At 37.7% G+C, this 18,954-nt stretch overlaps 1 protein-coding gene across 2 annotated transcripts in view; it reads left to right on the top strand.

Annotated features, from left to right (window-relative positions):
• Window positions 1–18,954, top strand: part of FRK (fyn related Src family tyrosine kinase) — a 48,781-nt gene that overhangs the window by 28,840 nt on the left and 987 nt on the right. Inside the window, exons 4-7 of one of the 2 annotated variants that reach the window (XM_023923970.2) lie at window positions 594–762; window positions 9,594–9,752; window positions 14,718–14,899; window positions 17,024–17,189. In XM_023923970.2, coding sequence (XP_023779738.2) covers window positions 594–762; window positions 9,594–9,752; window positions 14,718–14,899; window positions 17,024–17,189 — 676 coding nt within the window. Of the gene's footprint in view, window positions 1–593; window positions 763–9,593; window positions 9,753–14,717; window positions 14,904–17,023; window positions 17,190–18,954 lie in introns of both variants that reach the window. The other variant, XM_086876857.1, reaches the window with a different exon arrangement.

The following is an 18,954-nucleotide window of genomic DNA, read 5'->3' as shown; positions in this document are numbered from 1 at the left end:
GATATCTGTCAGAAAGTGTTGATCCTATATCAGCTTCTACCGTCTCAGAATGTTAATGATCTGCTTGTTTTCAGGAAGTTCTGCGTAGTGTTACAGTTTCAGTCTTGAGGTTGACAAATTAATAATAAAGTACCACACCATTTTGAAAAAAATCACCAAGTGTCTTGGGGGGGAAATATACCAAATAATTATTTCTGAATACCTTTTTATAAATACATATGGAGATGAAAAACTTCATAACTCATAACTTCATAACTTCATAACATAGCTGTCTTTAAGTAATTATTGAGACAAAACCACAAGGTACTGGCAAACAATACGTCACTGTTCGAAAAGCTTGCTAGAGGGATGATTTCTAATTTTTGCTTTTAATGTCAGGATATTTTCTTTAGCATATTTCTTATTTCTAACAAAGAGCACCCAGTATGAGGGCTGTATTTATGATCTCAGCTCACTTCATCGCATGTGTATACTCTAAGGAAACATTATTTATATCTGTTCCAGCTTTACATGTCATAGTTAACAATGATTTGTGTATGTTGCTAAAAAATATTACAGTCTCAATTGTCATATTATTTATTTTCTTTTATCAGATACAAACTCCTGCTACTTTTGATTTGTCTTACAAAACTGTTGATCACTGGGAGATAGACCGACGATCTCTGAAACTGGTGAAAAAGTTAGGATCTGGTCAGTTTGGTGAAGTATGGGAAGGACTGTGGAATAATACCATCCCTGTGGCAATCAAAACATTAAAACCAGGTACTTGAATTATTTTTAAATGTTAATAATATGAAATATTAGCAAGAGTGCTCCTTTACTTTTTAAATGCTACAGCAAAGAGAGCCTGTATCTGTATATGCACTTATTCTTAAAATCCTCACACCTAGACATGAAGATTAGTTAGGATCTAGATCCAGATAGTCTTTGGTATTTTGAATTAGAATTTTATACAGTTTTCTGTTTCTAGATGAGCTGAATTAATTCAACATCTGTGTCACATAAAAAGGCAGCCGCAACAAGGGTTGCACCTATTTTTTACAGTATTGTTTGTATGGAAATGAGTTACTCTAGATTGAATAATCTGTAGGTGAAGTAATTGATTTACTAGCAGTTTGTCATCTGTAGGATTTTTCTAGTGATTAGGTGCTATATGACAGTGATTTCTTTGGTAATATTGAATACTTACTATGCTAAATTTGTACTTGAGGAGTGATTTAATCCTAGTATTGCTTGAATAAAATTTTTCAAAGTTTTTGATACACAAAATTTATGCCCACTATTTGCATGTATTATAAGATTGTGACTAATACAGCTTTTTAGCATTTTTCTTAATTATGTTTCATTAACTTCAAGTAATTTGTGCATTTTCAAATGACAACACAAAATATCTACCAGCAGATGGCAAGAACCACATAGATAAGAAAGGTAGCCTGGATAATATACATGTTATTTTAAAAAGAGATAACAACATGAGCTGTAGTTAATTGAAAAAGCTTGTGTTGACCACTAATGAACCTGATTCAGGAAGCAGAACAGATTCAGACCTTTGATTCAGAATAACATCAATATGTTTAAGCACTGCTTGAATGATCTACTGAACAGGGAGGAATTTAAGCATACATTTTAAGGTTCTCTTCTATCAGGATATCTTTTGTGTTTTGGGACATGCAAATTGAAAGAAAATAAGCACCTTTTCTTGTTTTCTCTGCTTAACTGAAAATATAAAATCTGCTCAGACTAAAGACCTTCTATAATTCATATGAAAGATGATACTTTTTTTTCAGTGAACAGGTGCATCTCCCTAGTGACTCAGCAAACAGAAACCAGCTTGAAATCTCTTTTTCACTGGAATAAACATATGACTCACTGCAAATTTGTTATCACATATAGACTAGCACAGCATAATGGAAGAAACTCCTTCAATTGTAATTCTTTTTGTAGTATCATAGCTGCCCTAGGAAAAAGGGCTTGATTAATCAATACTTTTTCTCTCTGTTTTTTCCACTCTAGTCTGAGTCTTGCTATGGTCGACGGCAGTGATTGCATGGTGGGTTGTATTGAGTTAGGGCAGACAGAAGTCCCACCTGGATGCAGTGCTTGGATAGCAGAGTTTGTGACCTAACACAGTGATAAGGAAGCCATGTGTTGCACACAATCTTGCTCAGAATGAACACTTTGATTCCCAAAGCTCTCTTGATAAATTATGTAGTTAATGCTGAATCTCTTATCACTATACTTTGTGAACTATCTCATTCTACAAAAATAGTTCAAACAGTCACAAATGTAAGCATTTAACCTTGTAGTGTTACTTCTCCAGGGAATTATCCTCTTCTCTACAGTATTTTTCACTGTATAGTGGAAGGCATTTGGAGTAACTTACAGTAATCAGGACATTGGTTTTCCATAGCTTGTTCTCGTTGTTACTCAGGAGGAATAACACTTCATTGATTAAAGACAAATAACAATACCCTCACCCTAATCTGAGTAATAAATGTTTACCTTGGTACTAATAAAATTTCTGCAAAGGGTAGGGCTGGTAATTTCATTCACCATAAAATAAAGTTGATAAATGAATGGAAAACATAATAGTTAATGAGTAATCAAGAAACACACATTGTGTTGATGACTGAAGCTTCCAATAGTCACATAAGCAATGTTTCAGGCTTCAAGTGTAAGACACTGTAAAACGAGCCTCTCCTGTTGCTTGGCTCAAAGATCTAAATCACTTGTCTTTACACTGCGACAGGAGGGGTCATATTTTAAACTACAGACTTTTCACTAAGCTGTTTTACATTGTAGACTCTCTGGACAAGCAAGTCATCAGAAAAACAGAGGAGTGTCTTAAACTCGAAGTGATCTGGCAAATGTGAGGGGCTGAGATGGAAAGGGCTCTGCTAAAAAGGCTTTACCACCAGAGAAATTGTGAAATGGAACAATGCTCTTATTACCAAGCAGGAGCAGGTTGATCAAGGGTAATCACATGGTGAGCAATGGAGAAGAGCATAATGCAATCAGAATGTTATGGATTTATAGGCCTGAAGGACAGAAAGGATTTCTGTTAGAGTTTTTCTGTTGAGCATTGTTTTGCAGTGTACTTCTGTTCTGGACCATATATAATTGGAATACTTTGTTGTTATATGCCATTACACCACATTACATACACATTACATCATCCCTCTGCTGAGATTAGCATTTATGTTTAATCAAAACACAGCTTGTTCTTGACTACACAATAATAAGAAATCCTCTAGTCCTAAAATGAAGGCACTGTAAGAATGTGTGCTTAATCTCACATTTGAATTTTCCTGATGTCTTCTCTTTAACCCTTGCTATGCCTTCTTGTAATAAAATAAAAGCCTATTTGAATGTATTAATTTTTCTTTCCATTCTGGAGACAAACACAGCATGGTTTAAACCAATTTTCAGTTGTCTTTAGATGGGCTAAATGCAGTTTCTTGTTATATAGTATCTTTCTCATTTCTCAAACAATTTTTTTCTGGGTTTAAACTAATATCTAGCTATGGCTACTAAAGGGCTTAAAACCAATAATGCCAAAGGCATCCTGGCCTGTATCAGCTACAGTGTGGCCACAGGGCCCAGGGCAGTGATTGCCCCTCTATGCTCGGTGCTGGTGAGGCCACACCTCAAATCCCATGTCCAGTTCTGGGCATCTCAGTAGAAAATTAACATTGAGGTGCTGGAGTGTGTCCAGAGAAGGGCAAGGGATCTGGAGAAGGGTCTGAAGGGTAAATCCTATGAGAAGTGCCTGAGGGAATGTGGGTTGTTTAGTCTGGAAAAGGGAGGCTCAGGGAAGATCTTATCACTCTCTACAGCTGCCAGAGAGGATGTTGTGGTGAGGTGAGGATTGGTGTCTTCTCCCAGGTAACAAGCAATAGGAGATGAGGAAACAGCCTCAAATTGTGCAGGGGATGCTCAGAGTGGATACCGTGAACCCTTTTTTTGTGCAAAGGGCTGTCAAGCTGGAACAGGCTGCCTGGGGAACTGATGGAATTGTCATGCCTGGAAGGACTCAAAGACATATGGATGTGGTGCTTGGGGTCACGGTTTAGTGGGGAACGTGGCAGTGCTGAGTGAATGGTTGGACTCAATGATCTCGTAGATCTTTTCCAACCTTAATGAGTCTATGATTCTATGACCCTATGACCTTCTAACATATAGGAAATTTAATCTCCCAGAATCCTGGTGAGATGGCAGTAATGAGTTTTCCCCAAAGTCCCTTCTCCCTTGATGCAAATGTGTGATTCCTGACTTGTGAGTGATTAAGGTACTCAAAGTCTGCTTCCATTCCAATTTGGAGGATATTAGCAACATTTTCCCTCTTTTTCAGTATCTGGCATCTCAGATATATCAAGGTTTTTTAAAAATTAGCAGGAAAAGTATGAACTCACATATCAGATGAAACATATTCTAGATTAAAAATGAAGATTACAACGAGAAAATAACATGCTATTAAAGCACATTTCTTTATGTTGATTGTAAAGTCTGGACTCTAGGAATCCAAAAATCCTAAAACAGCTTCCTTCCTCCTGCCTTCCTCCTGGGTTTAACTTCACTCCTGAACACTCTGCCTCCTCCTTCACTGTGGTGAACTTGTGCAGCTTGACAAGGAATAAGGGTTTTGGTTAATGCATCACAAGCTGTCTCTGATGCTCCTTCTGCCTCAGAGGAAGGGCTCCTCACATTCTTCCCCCTGCTCCAGCAAGTTGTCCCTCTCACAGGAGAGTCCTCCACAATCTTCCCCAGTTTGTGCTCTACCTCTGGGCTGCAGCTCTTCACAAACTGCCCCAGTGGGGGTCTCTTCCATGGGATGCAGTCCTCCAGGGGCAGATTGCTCCAGAACAGGTGGAATATTCCCCATTCACAAACTTCATTAGCATCAAAAAAAAGAATCCTTCACACCAAAAACAAAGCACCATAATCACAAAACCAAAGTCAACAATTTGCACACAATCCACACAATCTACCTCTTGTCCCTCCAGCACAATTACAACAATTGAAATTCCCTGAGATTATTCCACTCTTTGTTCTCAAATATCATTATCAATATCTTGCTCATTACCTCTCCTTATTCCTTTTACAATCTGTTGATCAGTATGACTATAAATAAAAAGAAGTAGCAATGTGATGTTTTCATTCAGATAATTCTGAATTTGTCCCCTGGTTTGCTTGTCTCTGCTTTGGAGGCATCTTTGACATTTTACCAGCCACAACCATAGCCATGAATGTGTGAATGAAAGAAAAAAACATAAGAATATCTTGCCCTAAGGAGCATCTCTGACTTTTGAGCTGTTTGACCCACTGTTTTCAAAGAGGTGCAGGGATCAGTAGATAGGAAAATATTCTAGAAACCAACAATTGCTATTTCTGGTTTTGGCTCTGCTCAGCACTGTCTTGATGCAGGTCCCTGAATATGTCATTTCACATTTCTGTTTTTATTTCCTCACTGAGACACTGGTTTTTTTTTCCTGTTTAAGTGGAAATCATTGCAGCAGGGATTTGCACTTTGTCCTATGTTGAGTGTGATGGATTTTCTAGAACCTATTGTCTGGGCTAGCTTGCTTCTCCAGCTGTCAGCATGTGAAGCAGACATCTATCATCACCAATTAATTGTGTCTGATAAAGTTCTTTATGCCTGTTGAAGCTGATGGATACATTTGTCATTATCACATTGTAGAGTATCCACCGAGCTTCTCTCTGCATGGAAACTGTCCAAGCAAGATTTTTTTTTCAGGAGGCTTTCCCAAAATAGTGTCTGGGTTGGTACTGTCAGTGGAGTTTTTAATAACATTTTCAGTTCTTTAATTTGTCATCTCTTTAATATGTATGAAATGTAAAAAGCTTTGCACTCAAGGAAGTACCCCAATTTCCCCTGGCAAAAAAAATATTTTTTTATTCTATTTAATACAGTATGTGGCCTTACACTGACTTGCTAGTTTACTTCTATATGGTGACAAAGCTGCTTGAGAACATCCAGAAACATATATTATTCATCTGTAAATGTGGATAAGCTATTTTAGTCTCTTGTGCTGCTAAATACTTAGTTTTTAAATGTTATGTCTTCATTACTCATAAAGTTCTTCAGAAGATCATAGTTATATGCTTAATGCAGTCTCCATACAAATTAATTTTCTATAAACTTTACTTAGAGGACTAGGTTCCTCTGAAATACAAGGGTACTTTGAAAAAATTTGGGAAGATTTGTTAAAAAGTTGCAAACAAAGGGTCTTGTTTATCAAAGGGTTTATCAAATATTTAAGGGCCATTTACATTTAGGCCAGTGGAATCTGGAAAATAACTGATCTTCCTCTCTAACCCATTTCCAGGTTATCAGTGTCTGTCTCAGAATGTGAAGCTTCTTCAGATCTAGAACAAAATATTTTCAGGGAGAAGTTAATCAGAACTGATACATCTGTTTTAAGTAGGCTTAAGTTAGAAGTGATTCCTGGCAAAGCAGCGCAACATAGAACATCTCAAAGAAAGATATTCCAGCCTTTTGATCTTTAGAATGAGTTTGACATTCAGAAAAATATTTTTCATTCAAGAAACAGAGGATCATGACTGCATTTTCTTCAGGTCCTGATAAATCTACTCGCAAACTGGTATCTTACACACACAAAAGAAAAAGAAAGCCTCTACTTGTTTCAGTAAAGTCTTATGTTAACTATTTGTTTTATGACCAAATGGTTTCTACTTACAGTAACCTGCTCTTTCTCCTGTGTTTGTCACTTACAGGTGAAAATGTATATTTCATTAAAAACACACGTATTTGACAAGCTAAACCCCCCTCTGTTATTTGAAACTCCATGTGGCATGTTTTCCCTTCCTGAAGTGGATGTGCTGTAAATTCTTTGCCACTATTGTGACAAGCTTTATCCAACTAATTTGTAACAAGCATGTTTGGTTGCTTTTAGAGGCAGTTTTTAATTTGCTTATTCAGTTGCTGAAACCTAATCTTAGGCAGAACACTCATAAAGACCCTTTTAATTTTTTTTCAGTTGGCATCCAATCTCCTTATTAAGGGCTGTGGGGGGTTGGGCCACTGTCTGCTATTTGTACTATTTAAAGCTATAAACTAAGTAAAACTGAAGGTTACATATGCTCTTTAAAATATGCAGGAAATACTTATTGATCTTTTTCTGGTTTGTTATCATTATTGTCACTATTATTTGCTTTTACAGTGTAGAAAAGGATTTGCAGCTATTCAGCTAATGGAATAATTCCTTCCTGATCAATATATTGGAAGTTGTCATCTGTGAAAAATATGTTGCTTGGTTTCAGTTTGTTGGAAGAAGTTTATAGCATGATTAAACTGAGAAATTCCTTGTAGGCAAACTTTGATGGTGGGAACAAATCAGACTGTCAAATTCTATGGTGTGAAGAAATCCTGTATAATGATCCACAGAGGGTCCATGATTTGGTAGAACCTAAGTGAGCAAGTAGTTTATCCTTTTTAGGATCAACATGTCAAATTTTGGCATTGATGCTAAATCATTAGTCACACTGATGCATTTGCTTTTGAAGGCAGAATGCTTCACACCATGCAGCTTCTCTGTAGATTTTAGGTTGATTTTTATAACAATGCATATATCTTGAAACAAGTAAGAAAATGGGGCAAAATTTTAAATCAACGTACATTTTTTTTAAATTTAGAATTGGTGGAAAGTTCAAGTAAATATGTAAAGGTTGTGCTGCTCTAAACAAGAAAAGGACATAGAGTAAGCATTACAGACATTTTGGGTTTTCTCTCTGTCATAATCTCTGCTTTATCCATAGCAGGTGTGATCATTTACTCTTTGTGCAGGCCCCCACTTTCCTGTGACAATGACTGAAGAAAATGAGTATAGCTTGTACCTGTTGAGGAGATGTATTGTGGGCTGCTTGCCATTTATTTATGGCGTGGAAATCCATAAACTTTGACCATTCCTCATAATGGCATCCTATAAGGTCTTGCCAAATTGGGCAATATGGGATTGCCAAGGGGAGTATGAGGAAACAGAAGTGAGGAGTATGTGTTCCTTGCAATGTAATCTTTGCTCTCCCAAGTAGCAATGTCAAGTGGCTCTTTTTTCAGAAAGTCTATGTCAGGAGTATTTCTGAATCATTCCTCTTGTATTGATGTGAGGATGAGAAATCACACATCATTACTCCGTTTTGGAAAATAGGTTGGGGCACTTTTCAGGAGGTAGCATTCAAGGTAGGTGTTGGGTGAACAGGCTGATTTTCTAGTCCTTTTTGTAGAACAGATTTTCTTTTGGAATTTTACTGCTGAGCCATTTAATATCCTCCAAGAATTTCACTTTATTTAAACGTCCATGTTTGGAACAGAGTCAAACTCCCAAATGAACCTTGTAGGTTACCTAATATTAAAAAAAAACACCAAAAAACACATAAAGACATTACTCTTGCAGCCTTGGCTTCTCAAATTACTTAGTCTGCTTACTGAGTAAGATGAGTTTATTTTTAAACATGACATAGAGCAGAATAACTTGGATAACTAGATGTTTTCCTCCCCAATCTTAACCATAATATTTTCTTAATTGAAGTATTTTGATTTGGGAGGTAGGAGACATTTAAGTAGTTGAATGATTGCACATTTGTTTGTACAAGCATTTTGAAGAAGATGCTATTCACCAACTTCCTCAAACATCTGACAATATCTGATCACTACTGGATCATTCATCTAGAAAGCTTTGCTTCTTTATTTGTGCATGTTTTCCTAATTAATGCCCTATTCAGTACATATGAACTTTAATCCTACATTTGCCATGACTTTAGCTTCCTGTGCCATTTCTGATTGCCTCTTTGACAGAGTTTCTGCATTGGTTCACTATGTATATGAATAGAACTAGAGATGTTATGATATTATATAACATTTCAAAAGTTGGCATCATTTGCTGTTGAGACACTTTGGTATTTAAGGGATTGTAAAATTAAAGTTACATCTGTGCATACATTGGTATTTCTGATAAGGTTGCTGTTGCATGATCATTATAAATAGCTATTTGTTTTCATATATATAAAATCTCTACATATGCTAAACTGATTTCAGTGCTTTCAGGCTTTGATTGGTGAAGCTGAAAATATAACAAATATAAAAATATATAAAATAAAAAATATATAAATATATAAAAAGCAGAACAAATTTTTGCAACTAAATTTTATTACAGCACTAGTTTTCTCTCAGAAATTTTATGTCCATTACCTAGATACTCTCACCTAAGTTTCTGGTCCTTTTGTTAACCAGTTGTTTGTCTAAAATGTATCCCTTAACATTCTAGCCTCACTTTTTTTTCCTGTTTGGGGGAGGCCTGGGGGTGGTTGATTTTAGCCTTTATAATTCTGGTGACTGGGACGCATATGTTCTCCGTCCCTACGCTAATGGCAAGTTTCACTCATTAACTGTTTGTTTCAGCTGCACTGTCTGTTTTCTGTGGGAACTGTGAAGACTTGAGATGCTAATGTACTTTCAAAGACAGAAAACAATATCAGTTACTCCCTTAAGATTGCCAGGCTGGGAGAAAGCCCTTTAATAACCTCAGCTTATGTTTTGTAATGTGCTGTTGTTTCAGGTTCAATGGATCCAAAAGACTTTCTGAGGGAAGCACAAATAATGAAGAACTTGAGACATCCAAAGCTTATACAACTTTACGCTGTCTGCACTTTGGAGGACCCAATTTTTATTATTACCGAGCTGATGAGATATGGAAGTCTTCTAGATTACCTTAAAAGTAAGCAAATGACTCTAAACTCATTTTAAGAGTGCTGCAGTTTAGTAAATACACTAACATAAAAGACAGAAGTACAGCACCCTGGTTTAATGTAAAAGCTGAATTATTTGTCATGTGTGGGGATGAGAAAAGAGGAAAGAAGGGTTTATGAATTTTTGACATGTCAAAATATTTGAGAACTAGGAAAGACTCACATTCACAGTTTGATTCTTGCCTTATAATGGCCCATATTTTTTAATCCAGTTCTATGAGTAGATGGGAACATACACAAAGGAATAAAAACATAAGTATCCAGAAGGATAGGTCATCATATTTGACATGAAATGGAGACACTTCCATAAAATGTACTTAACAGCTTTGAAAACTATTACTAGTCAGGGATAGCTTTTCACTACAAATTTGTCCCTTGCCTATCTCATCAGGGCTTTTATGTCAGCAGCACTTCAAAGTGCTCTTTTGAAGGCAAATAATAATTAAAAATAAAATTGTACAGCCGGGAACAGACTAGCATAATGATTGCACTTTTAAGTTCACTCCTATTATTGAGAAATGCTTGATTCTAGTGTTGTTACCCATTTTCAGTTTAGCAGATGTCTATGAGATGCTAAATGTCTTTAAAGCTGTAATGATTTCTTGAAGACAAAATGTTTGCCACGGCTGTCATGCTGAATTTCTTCTCTGTTTCCAGCCCATAAAGCAAAGCCCTGTGTAATACCACAGACAGCAATTACCATGACACATGCCTTCCCCCATCTTCTCTGTGGAACCATTTCTAAATGAGGGTCTGTCCATGCACAATTACAGCTAAAGAAATCTCTTACACAAAGACAGTCCTACCAGGAGCTGCCCAGAGTGGGTTTGCCATGACCTTGGGCCAGATCATCCACAATTTTGTAGGCATTTGCTGGCCAGAGGTAGCAAGGCACAAATTTCCTTTAAATTCTCATCTTTGGTGGCTTTGTGCACAGATTGCAGTTTACCTGATTGAAAGAGCCTGGCACATGAGGAAATGATTGCTGTGCATGGAAACATTTATTGCACTGGAGAAATAGCTCTGAGAAAGCCAGGATGAGTCACAGCTACTGCAGAGGTGAAAATTGGCCTGTTAGTGTGCATATAGAAAACACATCCAGAGCACACCAGTGCTGCAGCCTGTGTGTGTGGATCAGTTGCCAGCATTTGCACGGCACCCTGCTCCTTGCCTAAGTGCTCACTCCTGTAGCTCTTCATCAGAGGCTGTGGAAAGTCAGCTGGTTTCCAGGCAGCCTTCAAAATATCCATAAAAATGTCCATCTGAAACCCAGCCTAGTGGCATCCCTCCTTGTCTGATGGCCGATGTACAGGGAGGGGCACAGAGCTAAGAGGTGGAGGCAGAGATCCAAGCGTTTTGATAGGTGTTGTGGTCAGACAAAAGTCATTGCTGTCAGTGAGACTAATAAGGAAAGAGATTTGAAGCTTGTGCAGAGCTCTGTGACTGGAAGTGATCTATATCAGCTGGAGTGCACAGCTCCTGATAAGTTTTCTTGAGATTCAGCCTCTGCAGGAAACAGGAAAATATTTCCAGAAAGCTTCTGTCTCTGTGTGCATGATGGGTAAATAGGGCAACCTAGGGTGGAGGAAAGTCCAGAGATATTCTTTGTTCCTATTCCCATCCTAGAACTGCATGGTATGCTTTTCCAGCTTTAAAAGTCCCTCATATTTTATTCACAGTTACTATCATGTTTCCCCATAATGACAGCTACTTAATAATGATGGACATGCGAATTCCCTGTGCACACTGTGAATGTATTTTGGGAGAGCTCTTGATGAACACTGCTATGCAGAGTTATTGAGCTGCCACCAGTGTGAGAAAAATGCACCTGAAAACTTTTCTTTGTTATTGGAAGTGAATGAAATTGTCATAAATATATGAGTGCTTTTATCAATTCTGATGGACCTGGGACTTGTTCTGGCAGGTATGCAGTCTTGAAGTTCGGTGAATTATTGTGGAGGCAATGTCCTCACTGGAGAAAGTGCCACTTATTTATTTTTCTCTATTTTTATTGTCAGATATCTGTCAATGAGAATATCTTCATGCCTTTTCTATATGAGTGATTGTGATAGATTGCTTAGAACAGGCCTCAGACCCCAAGAATACTTTAATATTTTCTCTAATAAATTTTTCATATGAGGTTGAGGGTTTTGTCAAAAAATATTAGTAAAAAAGGACATGGAGGTGCTACATTTTCTTTATCAGTAAAGAGTAATCCATGAGAAGATTTTATAAATTCAGCAGTAGTGCCTGATTTTCAGTGTGGAAGTTATATAAACATATTTATACATCTATATCTAGCTAACTAGCTAGATATATGCTTAGAGCAGCCTTCCAGTATCTAAAGGGAGCCTACAAAAGAGCTGGAGAGGGATTTTTTACAAGGCCAGGTAGTGATAGGACAAAAAGGAATGGCTTTATACTGAAGGATGGTAGGTTTACATAAGGTAATTCTTAGAAATTCTTCACTATGGGGATGGTGAGGTACTGGGATACCTGGTCCAGAGAAGTTATCTTGAACTTGTATACTCTGTCTGGCCCAGCCTGGAGTTTTGGAGATGTAGTCAGAAAGCTTTATGAGACAGACATACATGATTTATACCTCAGATCCCAAAGAGACCTGAGATTTCATCTGTCTTTGTGCACAAGTTGTAGCTTCTGGTCAGCTGAGTATCCTCATTAAAGCTTTCCCTTTAGCTCCAGAACAGCTGCAGTGCACAGGCAGCTTACAGAGAGAGATTATCCAAGAAATATTGCAGGAGCCAGGGCAACTCTTCCCCTCCCTCAGCCCACAGGCTACAGGCAGTCTGGTATTCCAAATGGGCCCTAATGAAAGAAATGGTCTTTCAGCTGCCACTCCAGCATTAGAGATGGCTCTCATCTGTGTCCTTTGGCATGGTGCACCTGGGTGTCCTGCAGGGAATAAAACAGGGAGGGTTTAGCAGTTCTAACTCCTATTCTGCACTAAAGCAGCTCATTAAACACGAGGCTGATGAGTCACCCCTTTTTCCTCTGGCATTGCCTTATTTTGCCTCTTGGAGCAAGGTTAAGTCAGGCTGTCCTGGAGCATCAGCAGACCAGTGACAAACCTGTGCTCAGCTTTGTTGGTATCCTTATCTGCTCTCACCAGCAGGTAGTTCACAACACAGGCAGATGAAGTAGTGTCAAAGAGAATATTTAAAGCTGATTGACAAAGGCTAGCTTCCAAAACCCTATTACTAATACAAAGTCCTTGAAAACATATAGTTATTTTCTGATTAAATACAACATGAGCATCATTTGTGGATTTATATCCTTGTCTAGCAAGATGAATAATAAATGTTCATGCCTGCTGGTTATCAGAGCTGAAAATCATCAGTGTTGTATTATTCTGTGGACTGTGGATTTTCACACATTTTTGTCACTCTCTCTTTTAAATTTCCAGGCAGCATTAAACCATATGTATAGGAGAGGAAAAGATATTTTACAATAGAAGTCAATAATCTTAGTGCTGATTTATCATGGCAATGAGTTTAGCCTCAAAAAGGATGTAGAGTAAGACACATACAGGACAAATTTATTTATTTATTTATTTAGCCTAATTATGTCAAAGCAGTCAGATAAACAGGAAATTCAAGGCCTGGAGACTGCAGAATAGATTAGTAAACAATGGCATTTCACACTTCATAAGGTGGGATCACAAGGTTACATCAAATAAAATGCCAGAACTGGAAGAGGCTATTTAGAATGATGCTAAGACACACTATCACTGCAAATCAGTTAAAAATAAATGAGAGAAAACTGCCAGCTACAAAATTTTTATTTCTCTAATACAGAGGTAGTAAGTAAAAGTCACCAACCTGATGACAAAGAGCTGCCAATAAGCCTAGCAGCAAGGATTCAGCTTTTGATATTAAGGTTCTGAAACAGAAAATTGAAACGGTTTTGAGTGTTAGAGGCTACAGAGGCAGAAAGCCATGCTTCAGTGCTGCACCATTTGGGACTGGGTGACAGTGGTCCTTGAATGTAACACTGATCTGATAAACCATGGATTACCTCCTGGTTTAAATTCTTTGCATTGAGAAGATTGGTTAGCTGTCCCCCAAATGCCACAAAGGCCCTGAATTTTTACTCTAACATGTTATACCCCAATGAATTTATTTATTTTTTTGTTACCTCTCTTACAATTTTTGGCTGCAGTTTTTTATGGCCTAAGACTTTCCTTCACTTGTGGAGGCAAGTTGCTCAGCTCAAAGTTCTTCTACTGCATTGTTTGAACAATGATCTTTGATTGCCAAATCTCAGTTTCTGGAATTTGCTTATCTTAGTGTGGTGGGAATGACACGAACATTGCTTCAAAAAGATTCTACTGGAGAATCAGGCAGCTTGAAAGCATCTCAAGGAGTCCTACTGTTAAGTAGTGACAAGAGAGATAACAGCGTGAAGCAGTCAAGTGGACTGGAAAGTGAAAATGAGTTATACTTGACAGCAGATGGTATTTTTCCTAGTCAGAATCATTGGAGAACAGGGAACAAGGATAATTCTGTGCTTTTCCATCTTTAGTCAGCTCTGGCTACAGCCACTGGGTACTGACATTAACTCTTACTCACGGTTTGGAACAGTTTTATGAACCCGTCAGAAAGGTGCATACTATGTTACTATCAGTAGATCAAAGATTTTCTCTTTGGACTTTGACAGCAGCTCCTTCCTGGCCTAGATTAACTCCTGCATTTCGTATCTACTCTTTTAGAGAAGATGGGAGAAGTGTTGTCACTTATTGGCAAATAAGTAATGTCATTCACTAACCCCTGCCATTTAGCTGGGATGCTACTTTATTGTATTGCATGGTTTGGTTTATTTGTGTTGGCTTTTTGAACCAATCAGGTTTTCAGATGTCTGAAATCGACATCTTGTTCTTGTTCTTATGTTGTTCTTGTCATCTCTTTTTTAAACAGATGATGGGGGCTCTCAAATCTCCCTGACACATCAAGTAGACATGGCTGCTCAGGTGGCTTCTGGCATGGCATACCTTGAATCTCAGAACTACATCCATCGGGATCTGGCAGCCAGGAATGTTCTTGTTGGTGAACACAATGTTTACAAAGTGGCAGACTTTGGACTTGCAAGAGTTTTTAAGGTAGGTTGTGAGAGGTTGTCCCTGATTTTAACTTGGGAGAACAAGGTGGAAGAGGCCAGCTAAACATCTAATTGTAGCCCTGAATTGATGGATTTAGACAAAGGCAAGCCCAGGGAGAAAAGAACCTATAACACATTCACTTGTATATTCTACCTTCATTATCCCATGCAATGTTACATGTTGTCCTGTGCCTTTGTATAAGTTTGAAGAATCCTCATCTCTGCTTCCTGCCCAGCCACCCAGTAAGGATCCTGGCAAGCAAAACCCTTTGCTGGACAAGCTTTATCCACAGTGTCTGCAACATGGAGTGGAATGATGGAAAGATTATACACTTGGGCCTGTAAGGGAAGGCATATAAAAATGTATTGACATATATTCTCTCCTTTTTCACATCCCCACTACCTCCATGATGCTTGTGATGACAGGTAGTAATCAAAAAAAGACCTTATTCCTCTCCACAATTAACAGCAAAGTTCATAAAGTGAGCTCTCAGAGCTTTAAATCTTATGCAATCACAAATTCTTTGCCACTGCACCAATTTGTTTTTTTCCTCTAGTCCTTGAAGGCAGAGAATGCAAAATATCACTGACCAAAAGTCTCCCTATGAAAGAGCTGTGGTTCATAAATTAGATTTCCTACCTCTGGAAATGATTTAATCAGTGTTGGAAAGATTTGTTTCGCCATATTTTATGGTTTTCAATGTGAAATCTGTATTTGATAGGAACGGAAAACGGGAAAAGGGAAAGGGAAAACAGAGAAAAAAGTCTTATGCTTTTCATTTTGTTTTTCCTTTCAAGCAGCAGAATTTGAAGTTCATAACAAAATTTGATTTATTTCATACTGAACTATAGAATAATGGCTTAACAAAGGCATCAAGGGAATTGGAAAATTCTTTTTATTTAATTTTGATTCTTCTAAATATGCATAAGTCCATATTTCAAGTTCCTTAACATGAAAATATATATATTTTTAAACAGGCATTGCTCATAATGGATATTTCTCTTCTGTCCTCACTAGAAAGGGTAATGATTTACAGCTGTTGACATTTCTTGTTAAAACTGAACTTTACTAAAATACTTATAGAGTTACTTGGGCAGATTTTCTTAGGAATATTTTGTCTCCTAAGCCAAAACACTAACATAGTCACATATAAAGGATTAAGTGTAAGAAATGAAATCTGTATTTTTACATGTGTTATTTAGTGTAATGAAATAATTTCTTGTTTCTAAAGATGAGTTATGGTCTAGATGCCAACTGTATAAGTATAGAGATACAAACCAATAACAACCAATATTTTCAAAACTATAGAGCATTGCAGCTGGAAAACATACATTTTGTATTTCAGAATCTTTTTTATATCAAAGAAGCAAAATCTGGTACACGAATGTCTGGATTTGCACGTGAAAAACTTGACCGAGGCTTAAGGGCGACTTGTGTACACTAAATTACATGCAGGAATTAAAGAGAGAAGAAATGTTCACGAAATTTAGATGTCTATGTGGTAAACCTTTAAGGATATGATTCTACAAATTTGTGACTTAACAATTTTTTTGTCTTTCACCTACACTTTACATTAATTAGCTCACTGGAAACGAATATGTTAATTTGGATCAGTCAAGGTTTATTCTTTCTTGCCCAAAAACCTGTTTAAGTGACTGTTATCAAAGTCAGTGGCCCTTCAGCACCACAATAAAACACAGAAGAAAGGTTCTGAAATTCATTAGCTCTTGCCTTCTTTATTTGCTGTAGACCAGACGTGGAGACATTTGGTCTCTAGTGTCAGCAGGATGCTTACACTGCCACTCCTGACAGACTTTTGAAATCTTGCATGCCAGGTCCAGAATTCACAGTAGCAAGTCATAATTAATTAATCAGGAGCCACTCCAATGCTGTGTGCTGGCTTGAAATGATACTTGCTTTAGAAAAAGCCTCTGATGAAACCTCCACATTTTTCAACTGCAAAGCTGAATCCAGTGACAGCCTTCAGAAAATGGGTACTTACATGAAGAACAAGAGTTTGGTTAAAAGATGATAAGATTAAGCACATGCTGAGTTTAGTCAGATGCTTAAGCGCTTTGCTGAAGCAGATCTGAAAGCAGGCTTGCTTTGTTTTACCCATGATAGGTAGAAAATGAAAAAGTATATGAAGCTAGGACTGAAACAAAACTCCCAGTGAAATGGACAGCCCCGGAGGCAATCCGCTACAACAGATTCAGCATGAAATCAGATGTCTGGTCATTTGGGATACTTCTCTTTGAAATAGTCACCTATGGGCAGATGCCTTATCATGGTAAGTACTTTTACCTAAAGAATGATGTCTAATTTTTTTCTTGATTTCAGAATGACACACAAAAAAAAGAAGGTTGAATACCTGTACTATGGGTATGTTAAAGGGTTAAAACTTTAAAGAGAGGAAGAAGGTTGTTCAGATGAGGTCCATTTAGTGGGTCAGACCTTCTGGCTTCCCCAGGCCTCCTGGCAGCTTTGCAAAGGCAGTGGTTAGCACACATTCAAGCTTCTTCTTGCTGGAGTCAACCTGCACTGCACAAGCATCTAAGCCAGCTGGCTATTTTCCTCCATCATCAGATCAAAGATGCAAATTCTTGGAATGAGAAAAAAGAGAAGAAATTAAGGAAGGGTGTTTTATTCCTCAAACTGTCCTCTTAAATTTATTTTTTTTTTTTAAGTATACCTCATGAAAAAATAGATTATATATGAAGCACTGCACAAGCACTTCAGGAAGAAGGTGTCTGAAAAATAAATCAGGGTGCTTTTACCTCCCTCACTACCATTTGATTGTTGTGGTGGAAAGTCTTCATAAGGGAAAGGATCACAAGAATTAAATAATTAAAAAATAAAATGTTACCAACTTCAAAAGTAGATATAGTAGTCTGAGAGCAGCTACTATTTCTAGCACTGTGAGAAATGCTCAAGGAACTGTGGCTCCAATAACACAAGATATCAGTGAGATGATTGACTGTGTCTCATTTTATGCTGGTGAGTAGAACACAAGGGAAGGACTAAAGTAAAAAAAAAAGTTATGTTGCACTGGTACAGGCCTGAGGGGTGGTGCATTTGCCATAAACTACATTTCACAGGGTCCCAAACTGATATTTTCTGTAAAAGGAAAAATTGATTTTGCTTTTTTGATTCCCACCCTCACCTCCTGCAAAATTGTTCTGAGGAAAAAAAAAAACCAAAGCAAAATATCCTGAAGTCTTATATAAACTATAGGTGTGTGCATATGGACACACACACATAAATAAATCATTTTAGTATCAAAAATATGTAACGCCGTGGCTCTGGATATTGTCTGAAAATCCATCCAGTGTTACCCCTTTGAAAAGGCATAGTTTATCCGTATCTTGAAAGTACAAAATGCTGTTTTGCCATGGCTATTTTCTTACTTGGCATTACTTTTAGGAGTCTGTTCTCAGTAATCAGTGGGGGTTATGTTGATTTGTGGTGGCAGTGGATAATGTGCAGAGGAAACACCATTCAGAGATCTAGGGGAAAGCAGTTAACACAATTCAAGATTTATTTTAAAGAGTAAAACACTGGAAGGGAACAGGACAATAGTCTTAGTATATAAAGCAAAAGTAGGGGAATGGTTTCTTCTCCATGACTGGCAGTGATGGAGCAGGGTGGACACCATTGCCCAGATGCCCTTGAAGAAACCTAGGGCTGACTTTTGGAAAAAGCTTTTGAATGTGAATAAAATTCAGCAGCAGGTCAGGTTTTATTAGGAGATTTTCTAGTCACTGAGGCTAGAGATGTTTAGGAGCTATTTAAGCTAAATAGATGTCAGAAAAATTTTGAGAAACCCAAATGGTGCAGGAAAAGCCTCACACCCAGACAAACCTATTTTCAATGCCTTGCAGCTGGCACAGTCAGGGTGAGGTGGTTGGGAAATATTGGAGGTGGTTTTTAATTCCTGGTAAACAATAACAGATAAGGCCCTGGAATTGTTCAAGGCCAGGCTGGAAGGGGCTTTGAGCAACCTGGTCTAGTGGAAGGTGTCCTTGCTCATGAGAGGGGTTTTGAACTCGGTGATC

This window comes from Cyanistes caeruleus, chromosome 2, assembly GCF_971803275.1.
Source record: "Cyanistes caeruleus chromosome 2, bCyaCae1.hap1.1, whole genome shotgun sequence".
In the NCBI taxonomy this organism is placed as follows: Eukaryota; Metazoa; Chordata; class Aves; order Passeriformes; family Paridae; genus Cyanistes; species Cyanistes caeruleus.
Note: the sequence above shows the minus strand (reverse complement) of the source record. Positions and strands in the feature narration are given on the sequence as shown.